Source organism: Equus asinus, chromosome 9, assembly GCF_041296235.1.
Source record: "Equus asinus isolate D_3611 breed Donkey chromosome 9, EquAss-T2T_v2, whole genome shotgun sequence".
Classification (NCBI taxonomy): Eukaryota; Metazoa; Chordata; class Mammalia; order Perissodactyla; family Equidae; genus Equus; species Equus asinus.
This window is the reverse complement of record NC_091798.1, coordinates 87,926,333-87,948,617: the sequence shown is the minus strand read 5'-3', so window position 1 is coordinate 87,948,617 and position 22,285 is coordinate 87,926,333. Positions and strand designations below refer to the sequence as shown.

At 41.8% G+C, this 22,285-nt stretch overlaps 1 protein-coding gene across 8 annotated transcripts in view; it reads left to right on the top strand.

Annotated features, from left to right (window-relative positions):
• RASGRF2 (Ras protein specific guanine nucleotide releasing factor 2) overlaps positions 1-22,285 on the top strand; it is a 222,075-nt gene that overhangs the window by 49,514 nt on the left and 150,276 nt on the right. For all 8 annotated transcript variants that reach the window (XM_070517863.1, XM_044777914.2, XM_070517862.1 and 5 more), the window contains exon 2: positions 5,389-5,495. In XM_070517863.1, coding sequence (XP_070373964.1) covers positions 5,389-5,495 — 107 coding nt within the window. The remainder of the gene's footprint in view (positions 1-5,388; positions 5,496-22,285) is intronic.

The window sequence follows — 22,285 nt, the reverse complement described above, 5'->3', positions numbered from 1 at the left end:
AATGATCCACTCTATAAAAACAGTCAACAAGGCTGACTTTTCTTCTTCAGTTAATGCCCCACCAGCTGGCGCAATCGTGACCAGATGCAGTGGGCAGAGAAGTCACTTGCGAGTAACATTTCAATGTCAGAGAAGAAGGGGAAGGAATGCCCACCGGACTGGATTTTCAGTCTATCTTCTCCTGTTAGCTATATATTTGTTTCTAACTTGCAGAAGCATAAAGACCAGAGTTTTAAGTGAGCTTGTCTTCTCCTATTGGGTTATATTTATTCTCTCTGCAAAAACACACAGCTTAAATAGCGGCAAAATCATTATAATAAAAACCAGAAAACTGAAAAATTAAAATTCATATAAAGCTGCAAAGATACCAGTAAGACCCTGAATATTTAAATTTCCTAAATCTGTTCATTATGTTGTGTTTCTGGCATCGTATGGTCATTGTAGGTGAGAGGTGAGAATCTTTGGTGAGTCTGCTGACCTATGGTATTTGTCCTTACTGCTCTTCTAGGAGTTTGTGAGATCATCGTAATGTTCTGGTTTTCCCATCTTATGAAAAAAATACATGTATGGTAGCTTAAGGGGTCTTTTTTATCCTTTCTCTGGATGCCTACCTGGATATGAATATATAGTCATAAAATTAATGTGTAGCTGTTTGAAGGAAATTTATTAGGTTAATTACACCTCATGTTTCTTTATTGATAATTGTTTATTCACCAAACATTATTAAGGGCTTTATGTGATCCTGGCACAGTGCAAGGATCACGGGTACAAAAAGACAAGGCTGGCAGGGAAGGGACACATGCATGGACAACTCTAAAGCGATGTGACTAGAGTGTGCGTGGGGTTACTGAAACCCAGAAAGAGAGACTCCTTTTTACCAGAAGGTGCCTTAGAGGAATTGACATTTCAGTGACATGAGTCATGAGAGTTCAGTGAGAATTTGTAGGTGGAGAAGGGGCTTGGGATGAGGAAGAATGTCAAGTTGAAGAGAGACACTGAGAGAGAAGAGAATCAACCCTTGTTAAGCGCCACTGGATGCCAGGCACTGTGTGTCCACAGTTCATTCATATAAGGTCTATATCATTGTCCGCGTTCTGCCCAGGAGGAAACTCAGTCTCAGAACGGTTATGTGACTTGCCCAAGGTCTCATAACTTGATTTACTACTTGGACGAGTCAGGATTTACACCCGGGTCTGACGACTCCACAGAGTAGCTGTGAGTAGCTTGAGGCTGAGGAAAGAGCTTGTCTTCTTGGGGGAGTGGTAGGTTGATGTGGCTGGAGCATGTCGTGCACTGGAGGAAAACAGGCAGAAACAAGATTAAAAATGGAGAATGGAGCCAGTTTGTGAAGGGTGTTTTCAGCTGCATAAGATTTGCTCTCAGAGGTTGAGAATAGCAACAAGTGTTTGTAAGCAGATATGAAAGCTCAGATTCATCTTTTAGAAAGAGGACTCTGGCCACATTTTTGGGTTGGAGGGAGTTGGCTAAGACTGGAGGCAATGACTCAGATTTACCCTCACTACACTTAGATGTGCAAAGAAAATATTTTTCTAAATTTGACCTTTCTCCTTAACACCCCCTCCACACTAATAAGTGGAGAAAAAAGAAGCTGCATTTAGTGGAGAGTTGCAAACTCAGTCTGCTCCAATAATGTGAAAGTCCTCTTTCGGTAATTTGTTCTTCCCTCTGCGCTTCACTGAGATGATGTCTTAGTGAGTGGGGGCTCACACGTTCTTGAGATAGTGTTTTGTGTGTGTGTGTGCACATATCAGAGGTTAGGGGGTCCTTGCCAGTACCCACTGGGTTCTGGTGTTGTCCTCGCTCTGCCTTGGGCATCTGTGGGCATCTGTTGGCATCTCTTGCTGAAGTGTGTGGCTGCTGTAATTTGTGGTCCATTTTCTCTCAGGTCAGTCACAGCCTATCTATTTCGCTTATGTGGTTCCACCTTGGCTCTCGTGGAGCTGCATAGCCCGCCCTGAGGTCTGAGAGTGCCCTTCCCCCCACAGTCGTCCACAGTACACTTGGGAGGGAGCATCCACACCACTGAGAAGCCAGGGAGGCTCTGGATAGCCAAACTGAAACCTAGGCCCTTTCTTTCCTAACTGCTGTGACACTCATTTTACTGATTTACGTGATATGGTCACCATCCATGGAGTCACCACCCCATGTTGTCATGAGGGTAGAGGGTGGGGCAAGAGAACATTCTTTGAGATGACATCCTCTAGATCCCCAAAGAGAAAGTGGTACAGAAGCTCCTTGGCTTTTGGCTTTGTCATCAACCCTTTTAACAACTCACCCTTCTCTGAGATTTTAGCCCCAAGTTGGGAGAAGCTGTTCCATATGTGTCTCTGCTGCCTTCTGCTTTCTCTTTCTACTTTTGCCACTTTTCCTCTCTACACTTATCCCTGTGTTCCCAGTTCACTGAGACTTCTCTAGGTCATCCTGTCCTCCTACTGAAGGGGCCGTTAACCTCCCACTTTGGGCTGTAATAACGATACAAGGAGGGAGAGAGACCAGATATAAGATAAAAGGACTTCCATTGGAAGGTATTTCAAAGCTGTTGCCTCTGTCACCCCGTGATAAAGCTCTTATGGTCATCTAGGTGAGAGATTATAAAAGCCAGAAGAGAGTCCTAGGAGGGAGCACTGGTGAAACCAAATGTGGACCTGATGGGAGGGAGCAGTTGAGGGTGACTTTGGGTTCCTAGTTTGGACAACTCTTGGTTAAAGATGCACTTGGCAGAGAAAAGACAGGAGGAGAGGGAAGAGTTGTGAGGGCAAGGGGTAGGAGGAGGAGCATTAGTGGGTGGGAGAGCGGGAGGGAATGTAAGGAGCGGGTTCCATTTTGGACATGATTGAAATGCTGTCTAATGCGACAGATATGGGGCTGGCGCCTGGGAGAGAATCTGCCTGGAGAAATAGTTTGGGAATGGCTAAGAGTATCCAGGGAGAGAAGGAAGAGAAACTCACTGTCATTGTAGTTGTTGAATTTAAAGAGATAAACAAGATCATCAGCGTTTCAGTTATTTTTTGCACTTCATGATGACCCAGTACTTTGGGACTATTCCTTCTGGTTCCCACAGTGGAGCCGGTGAGAGGTCACAGAGTAATCTAGGGTCTCTGCTGCTACTTTTGATCCCCAAGGGGACCCCTCAAGCCCCAGGTCTGAGACAGAGATCCATTGTGCACTGAGTCCATATCAGAATGAGGCCAGAAGATACAAAGAAAGCTTTGATGAGTGGCTAAAAACAAATAATCTGCAGGTACATGCAGAGGCAGTGTTTAATTTTTTGTGGTTCAGCTGAATTTATTAAGCAAACTCCTGGAAACGTAACATGTACTTCTCAAAACTCTTTCCATCATTGTTATGCCTGAGACATGGTCTAACCTTTGAATGTGCTCTGCTAATATAATTGCCTTTCTGTCTTTTAAAGGTGGCTTTTAATTGGGTTCCCTAGCAGCAGCTGCTGTTGAGGTGCCGGTTGCAGACTTGCGATAGATTGAGCCGGTTCGTTAAATGTTTCCTCTCCCTGGACCAGGCGTCTGGGCTTGGGTGGCAGCCAGCAGTTACTGAAATGCCATCACTTAGAGGATTGCCCTTTAAGCCACTGATTTGCTATTTTATTGAGTTTCGACTCTTTTCCTCTCAAATTTAAATGGAGCTTTATTGAATACAGGCTAAACTCAATTCTTCCCATTCTTGTGACCTTTTCATCAGGTTATTTCCCCCATGTTCATAGCATTTAGTCCTCCGGCTGGACAGGAGGTTTAAGAACTCACGACAGCTTGTCATTTATGGGGCTCAGGCCTGTCCGCGGGGAAGCGCGGTGGATTATCTCACAGGCATGACCCGGAGCCCTCCATTGGCTGATGATTTATGCGCGGGTAACCTGAGAAGTCTCTTGGCCATTTGTTTTCCTTTTTTGGTAAAATTGTGCTGAAAAGTCTAATCTCCAGGATTATTGTCCTGAAGGTTTTTAGTTTTAAGTTTGAGTGTGTAACTGTCACGCTGATGCCTAGAAGCCTGGGGTGGGGTGGGAAGGCGGGACAACGGAAGGACCTCTGCGTTAGTCTTCGGTTCCCCTGGCGGAGCGGCTCGTGGGGCTGGATCTTTTCCTGCCCCAGGGTGAAGTCTTGGGCAGGCCCGATGTATTTTCTGACCATCCTCATATAATAGTATGTTCTCCCATCACGTTTCCTTCCCAGACGGTCTCAGTTCGGTAATTAATATGTCCAGCCTCAGGCGGACTGTTTAAGGTGAAAGCTTCTCCCGTCCTTGACTCAGATTTTAGATTCAGTTTGTCAAATTCCACCAAAAAAAAAAAAAAAACCCTCTTGGTATTTCTGTTGGAATACCCTGAAATTATACATTAATTTGCTTTTTAGAGGTGATAAACATTTTCTTAGGTTTATTCTTAAATTATTTATATTTCTTTGCTACTGCAAATGCTGTTTTCAAAATCAAGTTTTCTGTTTGTTGATACTGTACCAAAGTAAAATAAATTTTTGTGTATTGATTTTATATCCAACAATTTTGTTGCATGTTCTTATTCTAATAAGTTTTCAACAAATTTTTTTTGATAATTCTTTTTTTTTAAAGATTGGCACCTGAGCTGACAACTGTTGTCAAGGTTACGTCTTTTTTTCCTTCTTTTTCTCCCCAAAGCCCTCCAGTACATAGTTGTGTATTCTAGTTGTGACTGCCTCTGGCTGTGCTGTGTGAGACGCCACCTCAGCGTGGCCTGATGAGCGGTGCCATGTCCACGCCCAGGATCCGAACTGGTGAAACCCTGGGCCGCCGATGCAGAGTGTGTGAACTTAACCACTTGGCCAAAGGGTCGGCCCCACAAATTTTTAATATAGACAATTATGTAGTCTCTGAAAAATTACTTTTTCCTTCTCCATTTCTTGTGCCTTTTTTACTTTATCTTTCTATGTTGCCCTCCAGACAGAATTGGTAAACAGAAGTGATGATAATTGCCATCTTTTTCTTATTTTTTATTTTAGGGGAGTTGCTTGTTCACCATTAGGTAAAATGTTTGTAGTAAATTTTTCATAGATATCCTTTCTCAGGTTCGTAAATTTCACTTTCTAGTTTGCAAGGAATTTTAATCATATGTTTGTGTAGAATTTTATCAAATACCTTTTTTGTATCTGATGAGATGTTGTGGGATGACTCTTATTGAGGGGTGTTAACATGTACCCTCTGGTATCTTCTGGGTGCAAAGTCATTGCCAACTGGACTGGGAGTGGTATTACATTTTGAAATATGAATATGATTTGTATAATGCTGATGCATTTTGTAAACATATACCCTTTGTAGAGAAATATTGTGTTATCATGCTTAAAAAAGTAAAACTAAGCTTTGTTTGTTTGTTTTTCTCTCCAGTATTACTTTACTGTTCTTTTTGGCCACGAAGGTCAGAAACCACTGGAGCTGCGCTGTGAGGAGGAGCAAGACGGTAAAGAGTGGATGGAGGCCATTCACCAAGCCAGGTATGGGCTCAACTCCTGTGTGACATGGATTGTCTGGGTCTTGCATTGGGAGTATCCCTGTTGGCGGTAATTTTGGAAAAACTTGCAGTTCAAAGATGGGTTAGCCCTGGATACCTCCTCCTTGGTCTTGTGTGAGATGACTCTGAGCTTTCTATGGCTCTATTCCAGCTAAAGACGAAAGGTAATGGATATAACAGTAATAATGACAATAGCTCACTTGTGTAGATTTGTTCCTATGTGCCAGGCACTGTTCTAAGTACTTCTTGATCAAGGAATTTATTAAATTTATTGATTCACTGATCCTGTCAACAATCTGTGAGAGGGGTATCATAATTACTCCCTCTTTTACAGATAAGGAAACTGAGGCCTGGAAAGGTAGTTTGCTTGCTGAGGTCGCACACCTAGTGAGGGGCCGTGCTGGGATGTGGCCTGAGCTGAGCTGCATCCGTAAACCCTGCCCTGTGCAGCCTGGTTATCGAGAAAGGTGATGCCAGCCTCTGTCAAGGCCATTAGAAGACTATGACTTTGCTTCCTCCTGAGAAATACCAGGAAGGTGGGAAGGAACACTCTAGGCCTCCGAAGGGAACGAGAAATTCAAAAGAGAGGGTTAGGGTTAGGGTTAGGGTTAGGGTTAGGGTTAGGCAGACCTTGGTCTTTTATTTTCCTTATTAAATTCCAAAGTCCTGTCCATTTTTGCTTCAAATGGTCCCTACGCTTACTGCTTTTTGCCTGTCCTGTCTCTAATGCAGGCTCTGTCACTCCACAACTCCCTGCTCATGTGCTGGTGTTTCCGGGGCAAAACTTGAGCTGGGGCTTATTTTCTTCTCTTCACCTGACATGCCCTCTCTTCTAAACGTCCATTCATGTCTCGACCACCTTCCCCACCTCCACTGAAACTTTCCCCCGCAAGTCAGCCCTCGCTGGGCCCCTTCTGCAAATTGCTGCAGCCCTTGCATCACCACATGTGGCATACTTAATGATTTAGTACCACGTAGGTTATTTTTTTAACGTATTTCACATGTGTGATTTCTGTCTCCAGAGCTGCACCTCGAGAGTGAGGAGGAGGGCGAGGGCACGTTGTTTCTGAATGAAGCACAGTGCTAATTATACAGTAGGTGATCAAGAAGCATTTTCAGATTGATTATAAGGAGAAGGAGGCGTTTGTTCTGAGTGAGTTTAGACTGTTCTTTGAAGCCTTGAGACTGTTCCTCTGAAAGGCTCCTGTCTCCCCTCCCCTCTTCTGTCTTCAGTGATGTTCGAAGGACCACCTCCTCTGTGGCGGGCAGCATGCTAAGTGCTTTACAGACTTACCTTTTTTTATTCCTCACTACTACCCAGGAGGGTATTATTAACCCCATTTTGCAGATGAGAAAACCAGAGATTCATGATGCTTGAGCAGACTGGCCGAGATACAACACAAAGATCTAAACTCGTTCAGCTGCAGAGCCAGGTTTCACACCCAGGTCACTCTGACTTTGGAACCTTGCGCCAATGTTCTGTATTACGCTTCTCTGCGTTATCGTCTCTTTTTCTGTTCAGTCTTCTTCTGTGTCTTTTTCTCTTCCTCCATTCAAAGATGAAAATGGATTTATGTGAGGTCAGGGCTAAGAGTAGAAGATGTTATTTGCAAAAGATTTCAGTTCCTTTTCTTTCCTCCCCTCCAAAATGTCTGAGAGATGCACAGGGTTGGCAACCAAATGCTGCTCTCCAGGTGTCCTGGGAATGGCTTGCTGTTGTCATGATCCAGGCACACTCTTCAGCCGTCTTTGCTGCCCGTGCTCTCTGGGGCTTTTGCTCCAGACTTAGGATTAATGTAGAAGGACTTGCTGGAGACAGAAGGCCAGGTCTTCAAAGGTGAAAATTCAAAGATGAAAGCAGTATCAAGTTGGCAAAGCAGAGCGTTTGGGTCATTTCCAGACACAATCTTTGTGACTGCTTCTGTTCCTTTCTGCCTGGGAGTTAAAATGAAGTAAATAATTTAAGCATGTGTATTTGTCCATCTTTTTCATTCCAGAAGAGCCAGGTACCATTAGTAGCCTAAACACCTTTGTAGTTGCCAAGCAAGTTTCATGGTGAATCAGATACAGAGTGTGAATTACTTTAAAAATGGTTAAATTTCAAGTAAGAGATTTCTGTCTGTACCATGAAAACCTTGTCGTATATGTGGAAATGGGTCAGTAACATTTAGGTGTTGATTGACGTATGATCAAAACCAGGGCACCTGTGATCTTGTCAGGAGACACAGACTTTAGAAACCACTTCAGCGGTTTACGTGATTGAATGGTAAAATTCACTTCTCTTTTGGACTTGAAGATATGGTTAATAATTCATCTTTTTTCTTGATGTTCTGACTTTTTGGTCCATTAAATTTGTTTTTGCTTTGACTTGAGGCCCCGGACTGGTTCTTTGATGACGTCCTTTTAATCTGACTGCTTTATTCCTGAGTTCTTATAGTTGACTTTTTGCATTGAGATGCTTCTTAAAGTGTTGCTTTCTAAAGCAGGAAGATAATAACTTTTTTACCTGAGTTTCCTTAAGTCGAGTTTTTGGTGTAAACTTGGACCTGTGAAATTCATCCTGACTTTGTTCATTCATGAGCAGAGCCAGAAAATTAATGAAGCTGATTTGGAGAAGGAATTTGTCAACCATTTTCGCTTGACGTTGTGCTAATTAAACAACTGGTTGGTTGACTTAACGTTTCACCTTCAGAGAACAGGACTTTGATTTGGTACTGCTGCCTTTTTAATAGAAGTTATGGTTTTACTGATCACTTGTTTTTTTTGTTTTTTTTTTAATGTTATGATAGATTACAACCTTGTGAGATTTCAGTTGTACATTTTTGTTAGTCATGTTGTGGGTACACCACTTCCCCCTCCGTACCCTCCCCCCACCCCCCCTTTTCCCTGGTAACCACCGATCAGATCTCCTTCTCAATATACTAATTTCCACCTATGAGTGGAGTCATATAGAGTTCGTCTTTCTCTGACTGACTTATTTCGCTTAACATAATGCCCTCGAGGTCCATCCACGTTGTTGTGAATGGGCCAATTTCGTCTTTTTTTTTGGCTGAGTAGTATTCCATTGTGTATATATACCACATCTTCTTTATCCAATCATCAGTTTCTGGGCATGTAGGCTGGTTCCACGTCTTGGCTATTGTAAATAATGCTGCGATGAACATAGGGGTGCAACGGACTCTTGAGATATCTGATATCAGGTTCTTAGGATAGATACCCAGTAATGGGATGGCTGGGTCATAGGGTATTTCTATTTTTAACTTTTTGAGAAATCTCCATACTGTTTTCCATAGTGGCTGTACCAGTTTGCATTCCCACCAACAGTGTATGAGGGTTCCTCTTTCTCCACAACCTCTCCAACATTTGTCGTTCTTGGTTTTGGATGTTTTTGCCAATCTAACGGGGGTAAGGTGATATCTTAGTGTAGTTTTGATTTGCATTTCCCTGATGATTAGCGATGATGAACATCTTTTCATGTGTCTATTGGCCATATTCATATCTTCTTTTGAGAAATGTCTGTTCATGTCCTCTGCCCATTTTTTGATCGGGTTGTTTGTTTTTTTGTTGTTAAGCCGTGTGAGTTCTTTGTATATTATGGAGATTAACCCTTTGTCGGATAAGTGGCTTGTGAATATTTTTTCCCAATTAGTGAGCTGTTTTTTTGTTTCAATCCTGTTTTCCCTTGCCTTGAAGAAGCTCTTTAGTCTGATGAAGTCCCATTTGTTTATTCTTTCTATTGTTTCCCTCAACTGAGGAGTTACAGTGTCCGAAAAGATTCTTTTGAAACTGATGTCAAAGAGTGTACTGCCTATATTCTCTTCCAAAAGACTTATTGTCTCAGGCCTAATCTTTAGGTCTTTGATCCATTTTGAGTTTATTTTGGTGTGTGGTGAAAAAGAATGGTCAATTTTCAATCTTTTGCATGTGGCTGTCCAGTTTTCCCAGCACCATTTGTTGAAGAGACTTTCTTTTCTCCATTGTAGGCCCTCTGCTCCTTTGTCGAAGATTAGCTGTCCATAGATGTGTGGTTTTATCTCTGGGCTTTCAATTCTGTTCCATTGATCTGTGGACCTGTTTTTGTACCAGTACCATGCTGTTTTGATCACTGTAGCTTTGTAGTATGTTTTGAAATCGGGGATTGTGATTCCGCCGGCTTTGTTTTTCTTGCTCAGGATTGCTTTAGCAATTCGCGGTCTTTTGTTCCCCCATATGAATTTTAGGATTGTTTGTTCAATTTCTGTGAAGAATGTTCTTGGGATTCTGATTGGGATGGCGTTGAATCTGTAGATTGCTTTAGGTAGAATGGACATTTTAACTATGTTTATTCTTCCAATCCATGTGCAAGGAACGTTTTTCCATCTCTTTATGTCATCGCCTATTTCTTTCAAGAAAGTCTTGTAGTTTTCATTGTATAGATCCTTCACTTCCTTGGTTAAGTTTATCCCAAGGTATTTTATTCTTTTCGTTGCGATTGTGAATGGGATAGAGTTCTTGAGTTCTTTTTCTGTTAGTTTATTGTTAGTGTATAGAAATGCTACTGATTTATGCACGTTAATTTTATACCCTGCTACTTTGCTGTAGTTGTTGATTATTTCTAATAGTTTTTCTGTGGATTCTTTGGGGTTTTCTATGTATAGGATCATGTCGTCTGCAAACAACGAGAGTTTTACTTCTTCGTTACCTATTTGGATTCCTTTTATTTCTTTTTCCTGCCGAATTGCTCTGGCCAGCACCTCCAGTACTATGTTGAATAGGAGTGGTGAAAGTGGGCACCCTTGTCTTGTTCCTGTCCTCAGAGGGATGGCTTTCAGCTTTTGTCCATTGAGTATGATGTTGGCTGTGGGTCTATCATATATGGCCTTTATTATGTTGAGGTACTTTCCTTCTATACCCATTTTACTGAGGGTTTTTATCATAAATGGGTGTTGGATCTTGTCGAATGCTTTCTCTGCGTCTATTGAGATGATCATGTGGTTTTTGTTTTTCATTTTGTTGATGTAGTGTATCACGTTGATTGACTTGCGGATGTTGAACCATCCCTGTGTCCCTGGTATAAATCCCACTTGATCATGGTGTATAATCTTTTTGATGTATTGCTGTAATCGGTTTGCCAAAATTTTGTTGAGGATTTTTGCATCTATGTTCATCAGTGATATCGGCCTGTAGTTCTCCTTCTTTGTGTTGTCCTTGTCAGGTTTGGGGATCAGAGTGATGTTGGCTTCATAGAATGTGTTAGGGAGTTCTCCATCTTTCTCAATTTTCTGGAACAGTTTGAGGAGAATAGGTATTAAGTCTTCTTTGAATGTTTGGTAGAATTCTCCAGAGAAGCCGTCTTGTCCTGGACTCTTGTTTTTGGGGAGGTTTTTGATTACCGTTTCTATTTCCTTACTTGTGATTGGTCTATTCAGATTCTCCATTTCTTCCTGATTCAGTTTGGGGAGATTGTAGGAGTCTAGGAATTTGTCCATTTCTTCCAGGTTGTTCGATTTGTTGGCATATAGTTTTTCATAGTATTCTCTTATGATCTCTTGTATTTCATTGGTATCTGTTGTGATTTCTCCTCTGTCATTCCTGATTTTATTAATTTGCGATTTCTCTCTTCTTTTCTTGGTGAGTCTGGCTAGGGGTTTGTCAATTTTGTTAATTCTTTCGAAGAACCAACTCTTTGTTTCATTGATCCTTTCTATTGTCTTTTTTGTTTCAATATCGTTTATTTCTGCTCTTATTTTTATTATTTCCCTCCTTCTACTGACTCTGGGCTTTGTTTGTTCTTCTTTTTCTAGTTCTGTTAGGTGTCGTTTGAGGTTGCTTACGTGAGCTTTTTCTTGTTTAGTGAGGTGAGCCTGTATTGCAATGAATTTCCCTCTTAGGACTGCTTTTGCTGCATCCCAAATGATTTGGTATGTCGTGTTCTCATTTTCATTTGTCTCCAGATAATATTTGATTTCTTCTTTAATTTCTTCAATGATCCATTGTTTGTTGAGAAGCGTGTTGTTTAGTCTCCACATTTTTGCACCTTTCTCTGCTTTTTTCTTGTAGTTGATTTCTAGTTTAATAGCGTTATGATCAGAAAAGATGCTTGATATTATTTCAACTCTCTTGTATTTATTGATGTTTGCTTTGGTTCCCAAAATATGGTCAATCCTTGAGAATGTTCCATGTGCACTTGAGAAGAATGTGTAACCTGCTGTTTTTGGATGAAGTGTTCTCTATATATCTATTAAGTCCATCTGGTCTAATTTTTCATTTAATTCTATTATTTCCCTGTTGATTTTCTGTCTGGATGTTCTGTCCATTGGTGTTAATGGTGTGTTGAGGTCCCCTACTATTATTGTATTGTTGTTGATGTCTTCTTTTAGTTCTATTAAGAGTTGCTTTACAAATTTTGGTGCTCCTGTGTTGGGTGCGTATATATTTATAAGTGTTATGTCTTCTTGGTGGAGAGTCCCTTTTATCATTATATACTGTCCCTCTTTATCTTTCTTTATCTGTTTTGCTTTGAAATCTACCTTGGCTGATATTAGTATAGCGACACCTGCTTTCTTTTGTTCATTATTAGCTTGGAGTATTGTTCTCCATCCCTTGACTCTGAGTCTGTGTTTGTCTTTGGGGCTGAGGTGTGTTTCCTGGAGGCAGCATATTGTTGGATCTTGTTCTTTGATCCATCCTGCCACTCTGTGTCTTTTGATTGGGGAGTTCAATCCATTTACATTTAGAGTGATTATTGAGACGTGGGGGCCTACCACTCCCATTTTGTGTCTTGTTTTCCGGTTTTCTTCAGTTTCCTTTATTTCTCGTCCCATGGTTTAATCTGTTCTGATGTAGAGCTGCTACTCTCTGTTGTTGTCCTTCTACTTATCTCCTCTGCTCTTGGTTTTGTAGCCCCTTTCCTTTTTTGGATTTTTCAGGAATGAGGGTTTTCCTGAGGATTTCCTGAAGAGGAGGTTTTGTGGCAATGAACTCCCTTAATTTTTGTTTATCTGGGAAAGTTTTTATTTCTCCATCGTATTTGAAGGATATTTTCGCTGGGTAGAGAATTCTCGGCTGTAGATTTTTGTCCTTCAGATTTTTGAATATATCATTCCACTCTCTTCTAGCCTGTAAAGTTTCTGCTGAGAAATCTGCTGATAGCCTGATGGGGGTTCCTTTGTAGGTTAGTTTCTTTTGCCTGGCTGTCCTTAATATTTTCTCCTTGTCGTTGACTTTTGCTAGCTTCAGTACTATATGCCGTGGAGTTGGTCTTCTTGCATTGATAAAGTTTGGAGATCTATTGGCTTCTGTCACCTGAAGATCCATCTCCCTCACCAGATTTGGGAAGCTCTCAGCCATTATTTCTTTGAATAGGTTTTCTGCCCCTTTCTCCTTCTCTTCTCCCTCTGGTATACCTATAATCCTTACGTTGCATCTCCTAATTGTGTCTGATAATTCTCGGAGAGTTTCTTCATTTCTTTTAAGTCTTGCTTCTCTCTCCTCCTCTGCCTGCAACAATTCTATATTGCCATCTTCCAAATTGCTAATTCTTTCCTCCATATTATTGGCCCTACTGTTCAGAGCATCTAGATTTTTCTTAATCTCCTCTATTGTGTTCTTCATTTCCAAAATTTCTGTTTGGTTCTTCTTTATCGTATCAAACTCTTTTGTGACATAGCTCCTGAACTCGTTGAGTTGTCGGTCAGAGTTCTCTCTTAACTCATTGAGAATCTTAATGATGGCTGTTTTGAAGTCATCATCATTTAGGTTATATATCTCATTTTCTTTGGGATTGTTTTCTGTGTATTTGTTACTTTCTTTCTGTTCTGGAGATTTAATGTATTTTTTCATATTGCTTGATGTTGTTGATTTGTGCCTCCGCATGGAGTTAGAGTTTAGTTGCTCCTTTCACTTGTTTCAGCTGCTGCGGTGGGGGGAGCAGCTGTTTATACTTCACCAACCAGGAACCCTGTCCGTAGTTGCTAACTGGGCCTGGGCCCCTCTTCGTAGCCACAGTGGCCCTTTGGATTCCCTCCTCTGCCGTGGGGGCCGTCACAGGGGGGCTTCAGGCTGCAGGTGCCGACTGTTGCAGCCCACCTAGATGTGCTCTCTCCTTGGGGTCTGCAACGGTGTTATGGGCTTTTCCAGCGGCCAGGGGTGGGATCACTTATATTTGTCGCTCCGTTGCTGTCGGCACCCACCAAATCTCACTTGTCCTCTATGGGTCGCAGGAGAGCTATTGGCATCTTCTACAGTCTGTGGTTAGTACACCTAGCTATGCTGCTTTTGCCCTGGGGTCTTCCAGCCTTGTGGCTGCCGGCTGGGTGCTTTCTACTGGTGCTGTGCAGAGGCTCTCCCTGAGGCTGCTGTGAGCCTGTAGGGTTTCCCCCTAGGCTACTAAGCTGGGTCTCTGGAACTCTCTCCAGCCCCAGTCCTCTCCGAGATCTCCGGCAATCCCTAGCCTCACGGGGCGGGCAATGGCAGCTAGGGGGTCGCCCCGCCCTCTGGGATTCTCTCCGGGTCTCTCCCGGAGCCGTGAATGCTCAGCGTGGCCCCTCTGCTAACGGCAGACAGAGAGTTTTGTCTGCTGCCCGGGCGGAGCTCCGGCACTTCCCCTCCGGGTCGCAGAACCGGCCTTTGAAAGTTCCCCCCGCCCCGGTCCTCTCCAAGATCTCTGGCAATCCCTAGCCCCACGGGGCGGGCAACGGCAGCTGGGGGTCGCCCCACCCTCTGGGATTCTCTCCGGACCTCTCCCGGAGCCGTGAATGCTCAGCGTGGCCCCTCTGCTAACGGCAGACAGAGAGTTTTGTCTGCTGCCCGGGCGGAGCTCCGGCGCTTCCCCTCCGGGTCGCAGAACCGGCCTTTGAAAGTTCCCTCAGCCCCGGTCCTCTCCGAGATCTCCGGCAATCCCTAGACCCACGGGGCGGGCAACAGCAGCTGGGGGTCGCCCCGCCCTCAGGGCTTCTCTCCGGGCCTCTGCCGGGAGCCCTGAATGCTGGGCGTGGCCCCTCTGCTAATGGCAGACAGAGAGTTTTGTCTGCTGCCTGGCGGAACTCCGGCGCTTCCCCTCCGGGTCGCAGAGCCGGCCTTTGAAAGTTCCCCCCGCCCCGGTCCTCTCCGAGATCTCTGGCAATCCCTAGCCCCATGGGGCGGGCAACGGCAGCTGGGGGTCGCCCCGCCCTCTGGGATTCTCTCCGGGCCTCTCCCAGAGCCGTGAATGCTCAGCGTGGCCCCTCTGCTAACGGCAGACAGAGAGTTTTGTCTGCTGCCCGGGCGGAGCTCCGGCGCTTCCCCTCTGGGTTGCAGAACCGGCCTTTGAAAGTTCCCCCAGCCCCGGTCCTCTCCGAGATCTCCGGCAATCCCTAGTCCCACGGGGCAGGCAACGGCAGCTGGGAGACCTCCGTGCCCTCCGTGTCTCTCTCTGGGACCCTCCGGGCGCCCCGAGCACCAGGCTGGGTCTCCCCGCCAATGGCGGGGAGAGACTCTCCCCGCGGGCTCAGGTGTGCAACTCCAAAGTTTCCCTCTGCGTTTAGGAGTAATTGCGGGGGGTTTAGGTAGGGTTCTGGTCACCTGTTTCCACCGTCGCTCCTCTGTTGTGTTCTCGCTCCTGCCCTAGATGTGTGTAGATCCTCTGGGGGCGTCCGTTGGAAGAAAGCCGCTTGCGGGTACTAGGCTGCCCGTCGGGGTCGGAGAGTTTTCACCTATTTCCACATCCTCCCGGAGGAAAGTCCATCCGCCTTCCGATGTATAGTCGCGTGGGTGTCTCAGACGTCCTGAGATGCTGTCTGGATATCCTTTGTCAAGCGATAAGTGTCCAAATAATTGTAGACTCGAAGGGCGAGAGACAAAGAGGACTACTCACGGCGCCATCTTGGATCTTCTCCCTCCACTTGTTTTTCAATTTTAAATGAATTATGTATTATTTTTTATTTTATTGAGGTCATAATGGTTTATAGCATTGTGAAATTTCAGGTGTACATTATTATTTATCAGTTCCCGTGTATACTGAATCGTGCTTACCACCAATAGTCTGATTTTTATCCATCACCATATGTATGTGCCCCTTTACCCATTTTTCCCACCCCTTGACCCCTTTCCCCTCTGGGAACCACTAATCTGTTCTCTTTGTCCATGTGTTTATCTTCCACATATGAGTGAAGTCATGCAATCTTTGTCTTTCTCTGTCTGGCTTATTTTGCTTAACATAATACCCTCAAGGTTCATGCCTATTGTTGCAAATGGAACGATTTTGTCTTTTTTATGGCTAGGTAGTATTCCATTGTATATATACCATATCTTCTTTATCCATTCATCGGTTGATGGGCACTTGGGTTGCTTCCATGTCTTGACTATTGTGAGTAATGCTGCAATGAACATAGAGGTGCATAGGTCTCTTTGAATTGTTGATTTCAAGTTCTTTGGATAAATACCCAAGTAGTGGGACAGCTGGATCATATAGTATTTCTATTTTTAATCTTTTGAGAAATCTCCATACTGTTTTCCGTAGTGGCTGTACCAGTTTGCATTCCACCGGCAGTGTATGAGGGTTCCCTTTTGTCCACATCTTCTCCAACATTAGTTACTTTTTGTCTTGTTAATTATAGCCATTCTGATCAGTGTAAGGTGATATCTCATTGTAATTTTGATTTGCATTTCCCTAATAATTAGTGTTGTTGAACACCTTTTCATGTGTCTGGTGGCCATCTGTATATCTTCTTTGGAAAAATGTGTGTTCATATCCTTTGCCAATTTTTTGGTCGGATTGTTTGTTTTTAGTTATTGAGTCATATAAGTTCTTTACATATTTTGGATATTAACGCCTTGTCAGATAGATGATTTGCAAATATTTTCTCCCATTGGGTGGGCTTTTTGTTTTTTTCTTGGTTTCCTTTGCCTTACAGAAGCTTTTTAGTCTGATGTAGTCCCATTTGTTAATTTTTTCTTTTGTTTCCCATGCCTGAGTAGACATGGTATTTGAAAAGATGCTGCTAAGACCAGTGTCAAAGAGTGTACTGCCTATATTTTTTTCTAGAAGTTTTATGGTTTCAGGTCTTATATTCAAGTCTTTAATCCACTTTGAGTTAATTTTAGTGTATGGTGTAAGATAATGGTCTACTTTCATTCTTTTCTATGTGGCTACCCAGTTTTTCCAACATTGTTTATTGAAGAGACTTTCCTTTCTCCATTTTGGGTTCTAGGGTCCTTTGTTGAAGATTACTGTCTGTAGACGTGTGGTTTTATTTCTGGGCTTTCAATTCTGTTCTGTTGATGTGTGTGTCTGTTTTTGCGCCAGTCCTGTGCTGTTTTGATTACCGTGGCTTTGTAGTATGTTTTGAAGTCAGAGATTGTGATGCCTCAGCTTTGTTCTTTTTTCTCGGGATTGCTTTGGCTATTTGAGGTCTTTCGTTGTTCCATATAAATTTTAGGATTCTTTGTTCTATTTCCATGAAGAATGTCCTTGAGATTCTGACTGGGTTTGCATTGAATCTGTAGATTGTTTTAGGTAGTATTGACATTTTAACTATGTTTATTCTTCCAATTCATGAGCATGAAATACTTTCCATTTATTTATGCCTTCTTCAGTTTCTTTCAATAATGTCTTATAGTTTTCAGTGTATAGGTCTTTCACCCCTTTGGTTAAATTTATTCCTAGATATTTTATTCTTTTTGTTGTAATTGTAAATGGGATTGTATTCTTGACTTCTCTTTCTGCTTGTTCATTGTTAGTGTAGAGAAAAGCAACTGAGTTTTATGAGTTGATTTTGTACCCTGCAACTTTCCTGTGTTGTTGATTATTTCTAATAGTTTCCTGTTGGATTCCTTAGGGTTTTCTATATATAGCATCACATTATCTGCAAACAGCAAGAGTTTCATTTCTTTCTTTCCAATTTGGGTTCCTGCTTTTTTTTGTCTTGCCTAATTGCTCTAGCCAAAACCTCCAGTACTGTGTTGAATAGGAGTGGTGAAAGTGGGCACCCTTGTCTTGTTCCTGTACTCAGAGGGATGGATTTTAGTTTTTCACCATTAAGTATGATGTTGCATGTGGGTTTGTCATATATAGCCTTTATTATGTTGAGGTATGTTCCCTCTATACCCATTTTATTGAGAGTTTTTATCATAAATGGATGTTGGATCTTGTCAAATGCTTTCTCTGCATCTATTGAGATCATCCTGTAATTTTTATTCCTCATTCTGTTAATGTAGTGTATCACATTGATTGATTTGCAGATGTTGAACCATCCCTGAATCCCTGGTATAAATCCTACTTGATCATGGTGTATGATCCTTTTAATGTATTGCTGTATTTTGTTTGCCAGTATTTTGCTGAGGATTTTTGCATCTATGTTCATCAGCGATTTTGGCCTGTGATTTTCCTTCTTTGGCTTTGATATCAGGGTAATGTTGGCCTCATAGAATGCATCAGGAAGCGTTCCATCTTCTTCAATTTTTTGGAATAGTTTGAGAAGGATAGATATTAAATCTTCTTTGAATGTTTGGTAGAATTCTCCAGAGAAGCCATCTGGTGCTGGACTTTTGTTTTTTGGGAGGTTTTTGATTACTGTTTCAATTTCATTACTTGTGATTGGTCTATTCAGATTCTGTGTTTCTTCTTGATTCAGTTTAGGGAAGTTGTATGAGTCTAAGAATTTATCCATTTCTTCTGGGATATACAATTTGTGGGCATATAGTTTTTCATTGTATTCTCTTATAATCCTTTGTATTTCTGTAGTATTTGTTGTAATTTCTCCTCTTTCATTTCTAGTTTTATTTATTTGAGCCTTCTCTTTTTTTTTCTTGGTGAGTCTGGCTAAAGAGTTGTCAATTTTGTTTATCTTCTCAAAGAACTGGCTCTTAGTTTTACTGATTCTTTCTACAGTTTTTTTAGTCTCTATTGCATTTACTTCTGCTCTAATTTTTATCATTTCCCTCCTTCTGCTGACTTTGGGCTTTGTTCTTCTTTTTCTAGTTCTGTTAGGTGTAGTTTAAGATTACTTATTTGATTAAGATTACTTCTTTTCTTGTTTTTTGAGGTGGGCCTGTATTGCTGTGAATTTCCCTCTTAGACCCCCTTTGCTGTATCCCATAAGAGTTGATATATTGTCATTTTCATTTGTCTCTAGATACTTCTTAATGTCTCCTTTGATTTTTTCATTGATTCAGTGGTTGTTCAGTAGCATGTTGTTTAGCGTCCATGCATTTGTGACTTTTCCAGCTTTTTCCTTGTAGTTGATTTCTACTTTCATAGCATTGTGGTCAGAAAAGATGCTTGATATGATTTCAGTCTTCTTAAATCTGTTGAGGCTTGCCTTGTTTCCCAGCATATGGTCTATCTTTGAGAATGTTCCATGTACACTTGAGAAGAATGTGTATTCTGCTGTTTTTGGATGGAGTGCTCTCTCTATGTCTATTAAATCCATCTCATCCAGTGTATCATTTAAATCCACTAGTTCCTTGTTGACTTTCTGTCTGGATGTTCTATCCATTGATGTAAGTAGGGTGTTGAGATCTCCTACTATTATTGTGTTGTTGTTAATTTCTCCCTTTAGGTCTGTTAATAGTTGTTTTGTATACTTGATTCTCCTGTGTTAGGTGCATATATATTCATAAGTGTTATGTCCTCTTGGTGAAAAATCCATTTTATCATTATATACTGCCCCTCTTTGTCTCTCATTGTCTTTTTTACCTTAAAGTCTGCTTTGCCTGATGTAAGTATAGCAAACATTTGTTTGCCATTTTCTTGGAGTATTGTCTTCCTTTACTCTGAACCTATTTTTGTCTTTACAGCTGAGGTGTGTTTCCTGGAGGCAGCATATTGTTGGGTCTGTCTTTTAACCTGTCCGGTTACTCTGTGTCTTTTGATTGGAGAATTCAATCCATCTACATTTGGAGTGATTGTTGATATATGAAGGCTTAATACTGCCATTTTATCTCTTATTTTCCAGTTGTTTCCATTGTTTCTCTTCCTTTGTATTTCTGACTGCCATTTCATTTTGGAGGTTTTCTCAGCTTTCTCTTTTTTTTATGAATTGTGGCTCTGCTTTGATTTTTTTCTTTAGTGGTTACCTTGAGGTTTGTATAAAAAATGTCATAGGTGAGATAGTACATTTTCTGATAGCCTCTTATCTCCATTAGCCTAAACAAGTTCTAATCCTTTCCTCTTCCTTTTCTAAGTGATTGTTGTTACAAATTATTCTGTTTTATCTTGGGTGTTTGTGACTAAGTTTAAGTGTTTATAGTTACTTTTGATGCTTTCCTTTCCTTTATCTTTTAAATTATAGTTAAGTATTTGCTTCCTTGTTCTGAAAGAGAGCTGCAGTTTTCTGCTTTTGACTGTCTATCTATCTCCTTGCTCAAAACTTTGTAGACCTTTGCCTTTTTGTGTCAGGTATGAGGGCATCCTTGATAATTTCTTGTGGGGTAAGTCTAGTGGCAATGAATTCTCTCAATTTTTTTTGCTGGGAAAGCTTTTATTTGTCCAGCGTGTCTGAAGGATAATTTTGCTGGATAGAATATTCTTGGCTGAAAGTTTTTGTCTTTCGATATTTTGAATATATCATTTAATTCTCTCTTAGTCAGTAAGGTTTCTGCTGAGAAATCTGCTTAAAGCCTGATAGGGGTTCCTTTGTGGGTTATTTTCTTCTGCCTTGCTGCCCTTAATATTTTTTCTTTGTCATTGACTTTTGCCAGTTTTACTATTATATGCCTTGGAGAAGATCTTTTAGCACTAATGTAATTAGGAGTTCTATTGGCTTTGTGTATTTGCAAGTCCGGTTCCTTCCCCATGTTTGGGAAATTCTCATCTAATATTTCTTTGGACAAGCTCTCTGCTCCTTTCTCCCTCCCTTCTCTCTCTGGAATACCTATAATCCTATGTTACTTTTCCTAATTGAGTCAGATATTTCTTGAATAATTCTTTCATTTTAGAAAAAATCTTAGTTCTCTTTCCTCCTCCACTTCAAGCAATTCTATATTTCTATCCTCTAAATGACTAATTCTTTCCTCCATATCATCAGCTCTGTTTTATAGGATTCTAGGTTATTTTTTATTTCATTAATTGTGTTCTTCATATCCAGAATTTCTGCTTGTTTTTTATTGAATAGTTTCAATCTCTTTGGTGAAGTATTCCTTCTTCTCATTAATTTTATTCCTGAGCTCATTGGACTGTCTTTCTGAGTTTTCTTGTAACTTGTTGAGTTTCTTTATGACAGCTATTTAGAATTCTCTGTCCTTTAGATTGCAAATTTTTGTTTCAGGGTTGGTTTCTGGAGGATTGTCATTCTCCTTCTGCTCTGAATTGCTGCTGTAGTTTTTGGGGTTTGATGAAATAATCTTTTGCTGGGGCATTTGTGGTAGTGTCAGGTCACAGAGTCCACCTGCTACTGCTAGGGAGAAACAGGAGCTGGGTTTCTGATCCTACCCTGTCTGCTGGAAGTTGTGGGGTATTATGGGCACTTGTGCCAGCTGGGAGAGCATTCACCTGGGTATGTAGATCTGCTACTGCTTCTTCTTAAGGTCATGCTGGCTGCTGTGCTTGGTGGGTTGGGCTTCCTCATAGGGTCCGAGCCTGGACCACTCCTTGGGACCACAGCAGCACTGTGGGCTCTCCTACAAGATGAGAAAGCGATCATGCAGAGGCTCAGGGTTGCCACCACCTGCTCCCACAGTAGCACGGAGACAAGCTTCCACCTTTGGGGCTGCAGCGGTACTATGAGCGTTTGTGCCCAGTGGGAAATTGTTCGACTGGACTGATCCCTCTTTTTAAAAGTCTGAGCTTTTGATTAACTGATGATTATTTTAGTCTGAGACTAGTTCTTTTCTGAGCCACAAATCCTCCTGCAGACATTATAGAGAAACAGGCTGCTCAGAACCCCTCTCTTGGTCACTGCTGTTTTCCTGGGATGGCTTCTCAGTACCGGCCTGCGGTGTGCTGTTTTTGTGTACCATGAAAATCACATTCTTGCTACTGTCTTTTCTACCTCAGAGCTGAATCTACTGCTCTAGTTTGTTTTCAGAGAATCTTTGGGTCATTTTCTGGGAGTTGCATGTTTTCTCCCTTAGATCTGGCCCAGGAAAAAATCTTTTTGGAAATTAAATTCCCATTTTGAAGCTTTAACCTGGCCAAGGAAGCTTGTTTTATGGTTTTGCTTGCATTTGGCCCATATTATACTAATAGAACACTGGCACATTTAAAATATCACTCCACCACATATTATTGGCACCAGTTCATGGGAAGCTGCTAGCAAGACTCAGTCTTGTTTTGTCTGAATGAGTTGAAGCCAGAGTATTTAATAGCAACGATGTGTGGAACTTTGGATATTTCCAATAACCTGATATTTATTCTTCGTTCACTTTGCCATATCTGTCCACCATGGTTAATTTACTTGTAGCCATTAAGAAAATAAAAAACACTAACCCAGTTGATTGTGGGTACTTGGGGCTCATTGGTTGAAAAGACAATGTTCACAGTGTTTTTTCCACACGTTTCATCTACTGAGACACTGACCAGGTGAAGCCTTGGCAGTTAGTCATGGCCTGCAGTTGGCTCCAGATGTACCTCTTCCAAGGTTTTTCCCATTCTGGCCAAGCATAAGACATGAAGGACCTGGTCTGTGACAGTTGGGAACAGAGGTAGAATGTATTCCAGAGATGTACAGGGTAGACTTCAAAGGACTTTGTGACCACCTGGATGTGAACAATATTAGACAAGGATGGCATCTAACACATCTCTTGGGTTCCTAGCTTGGATGGTGTCATTCATTGGGAGGAGAAATGATGAATGAAAGCAGGTCTGTGGGGCAAAGA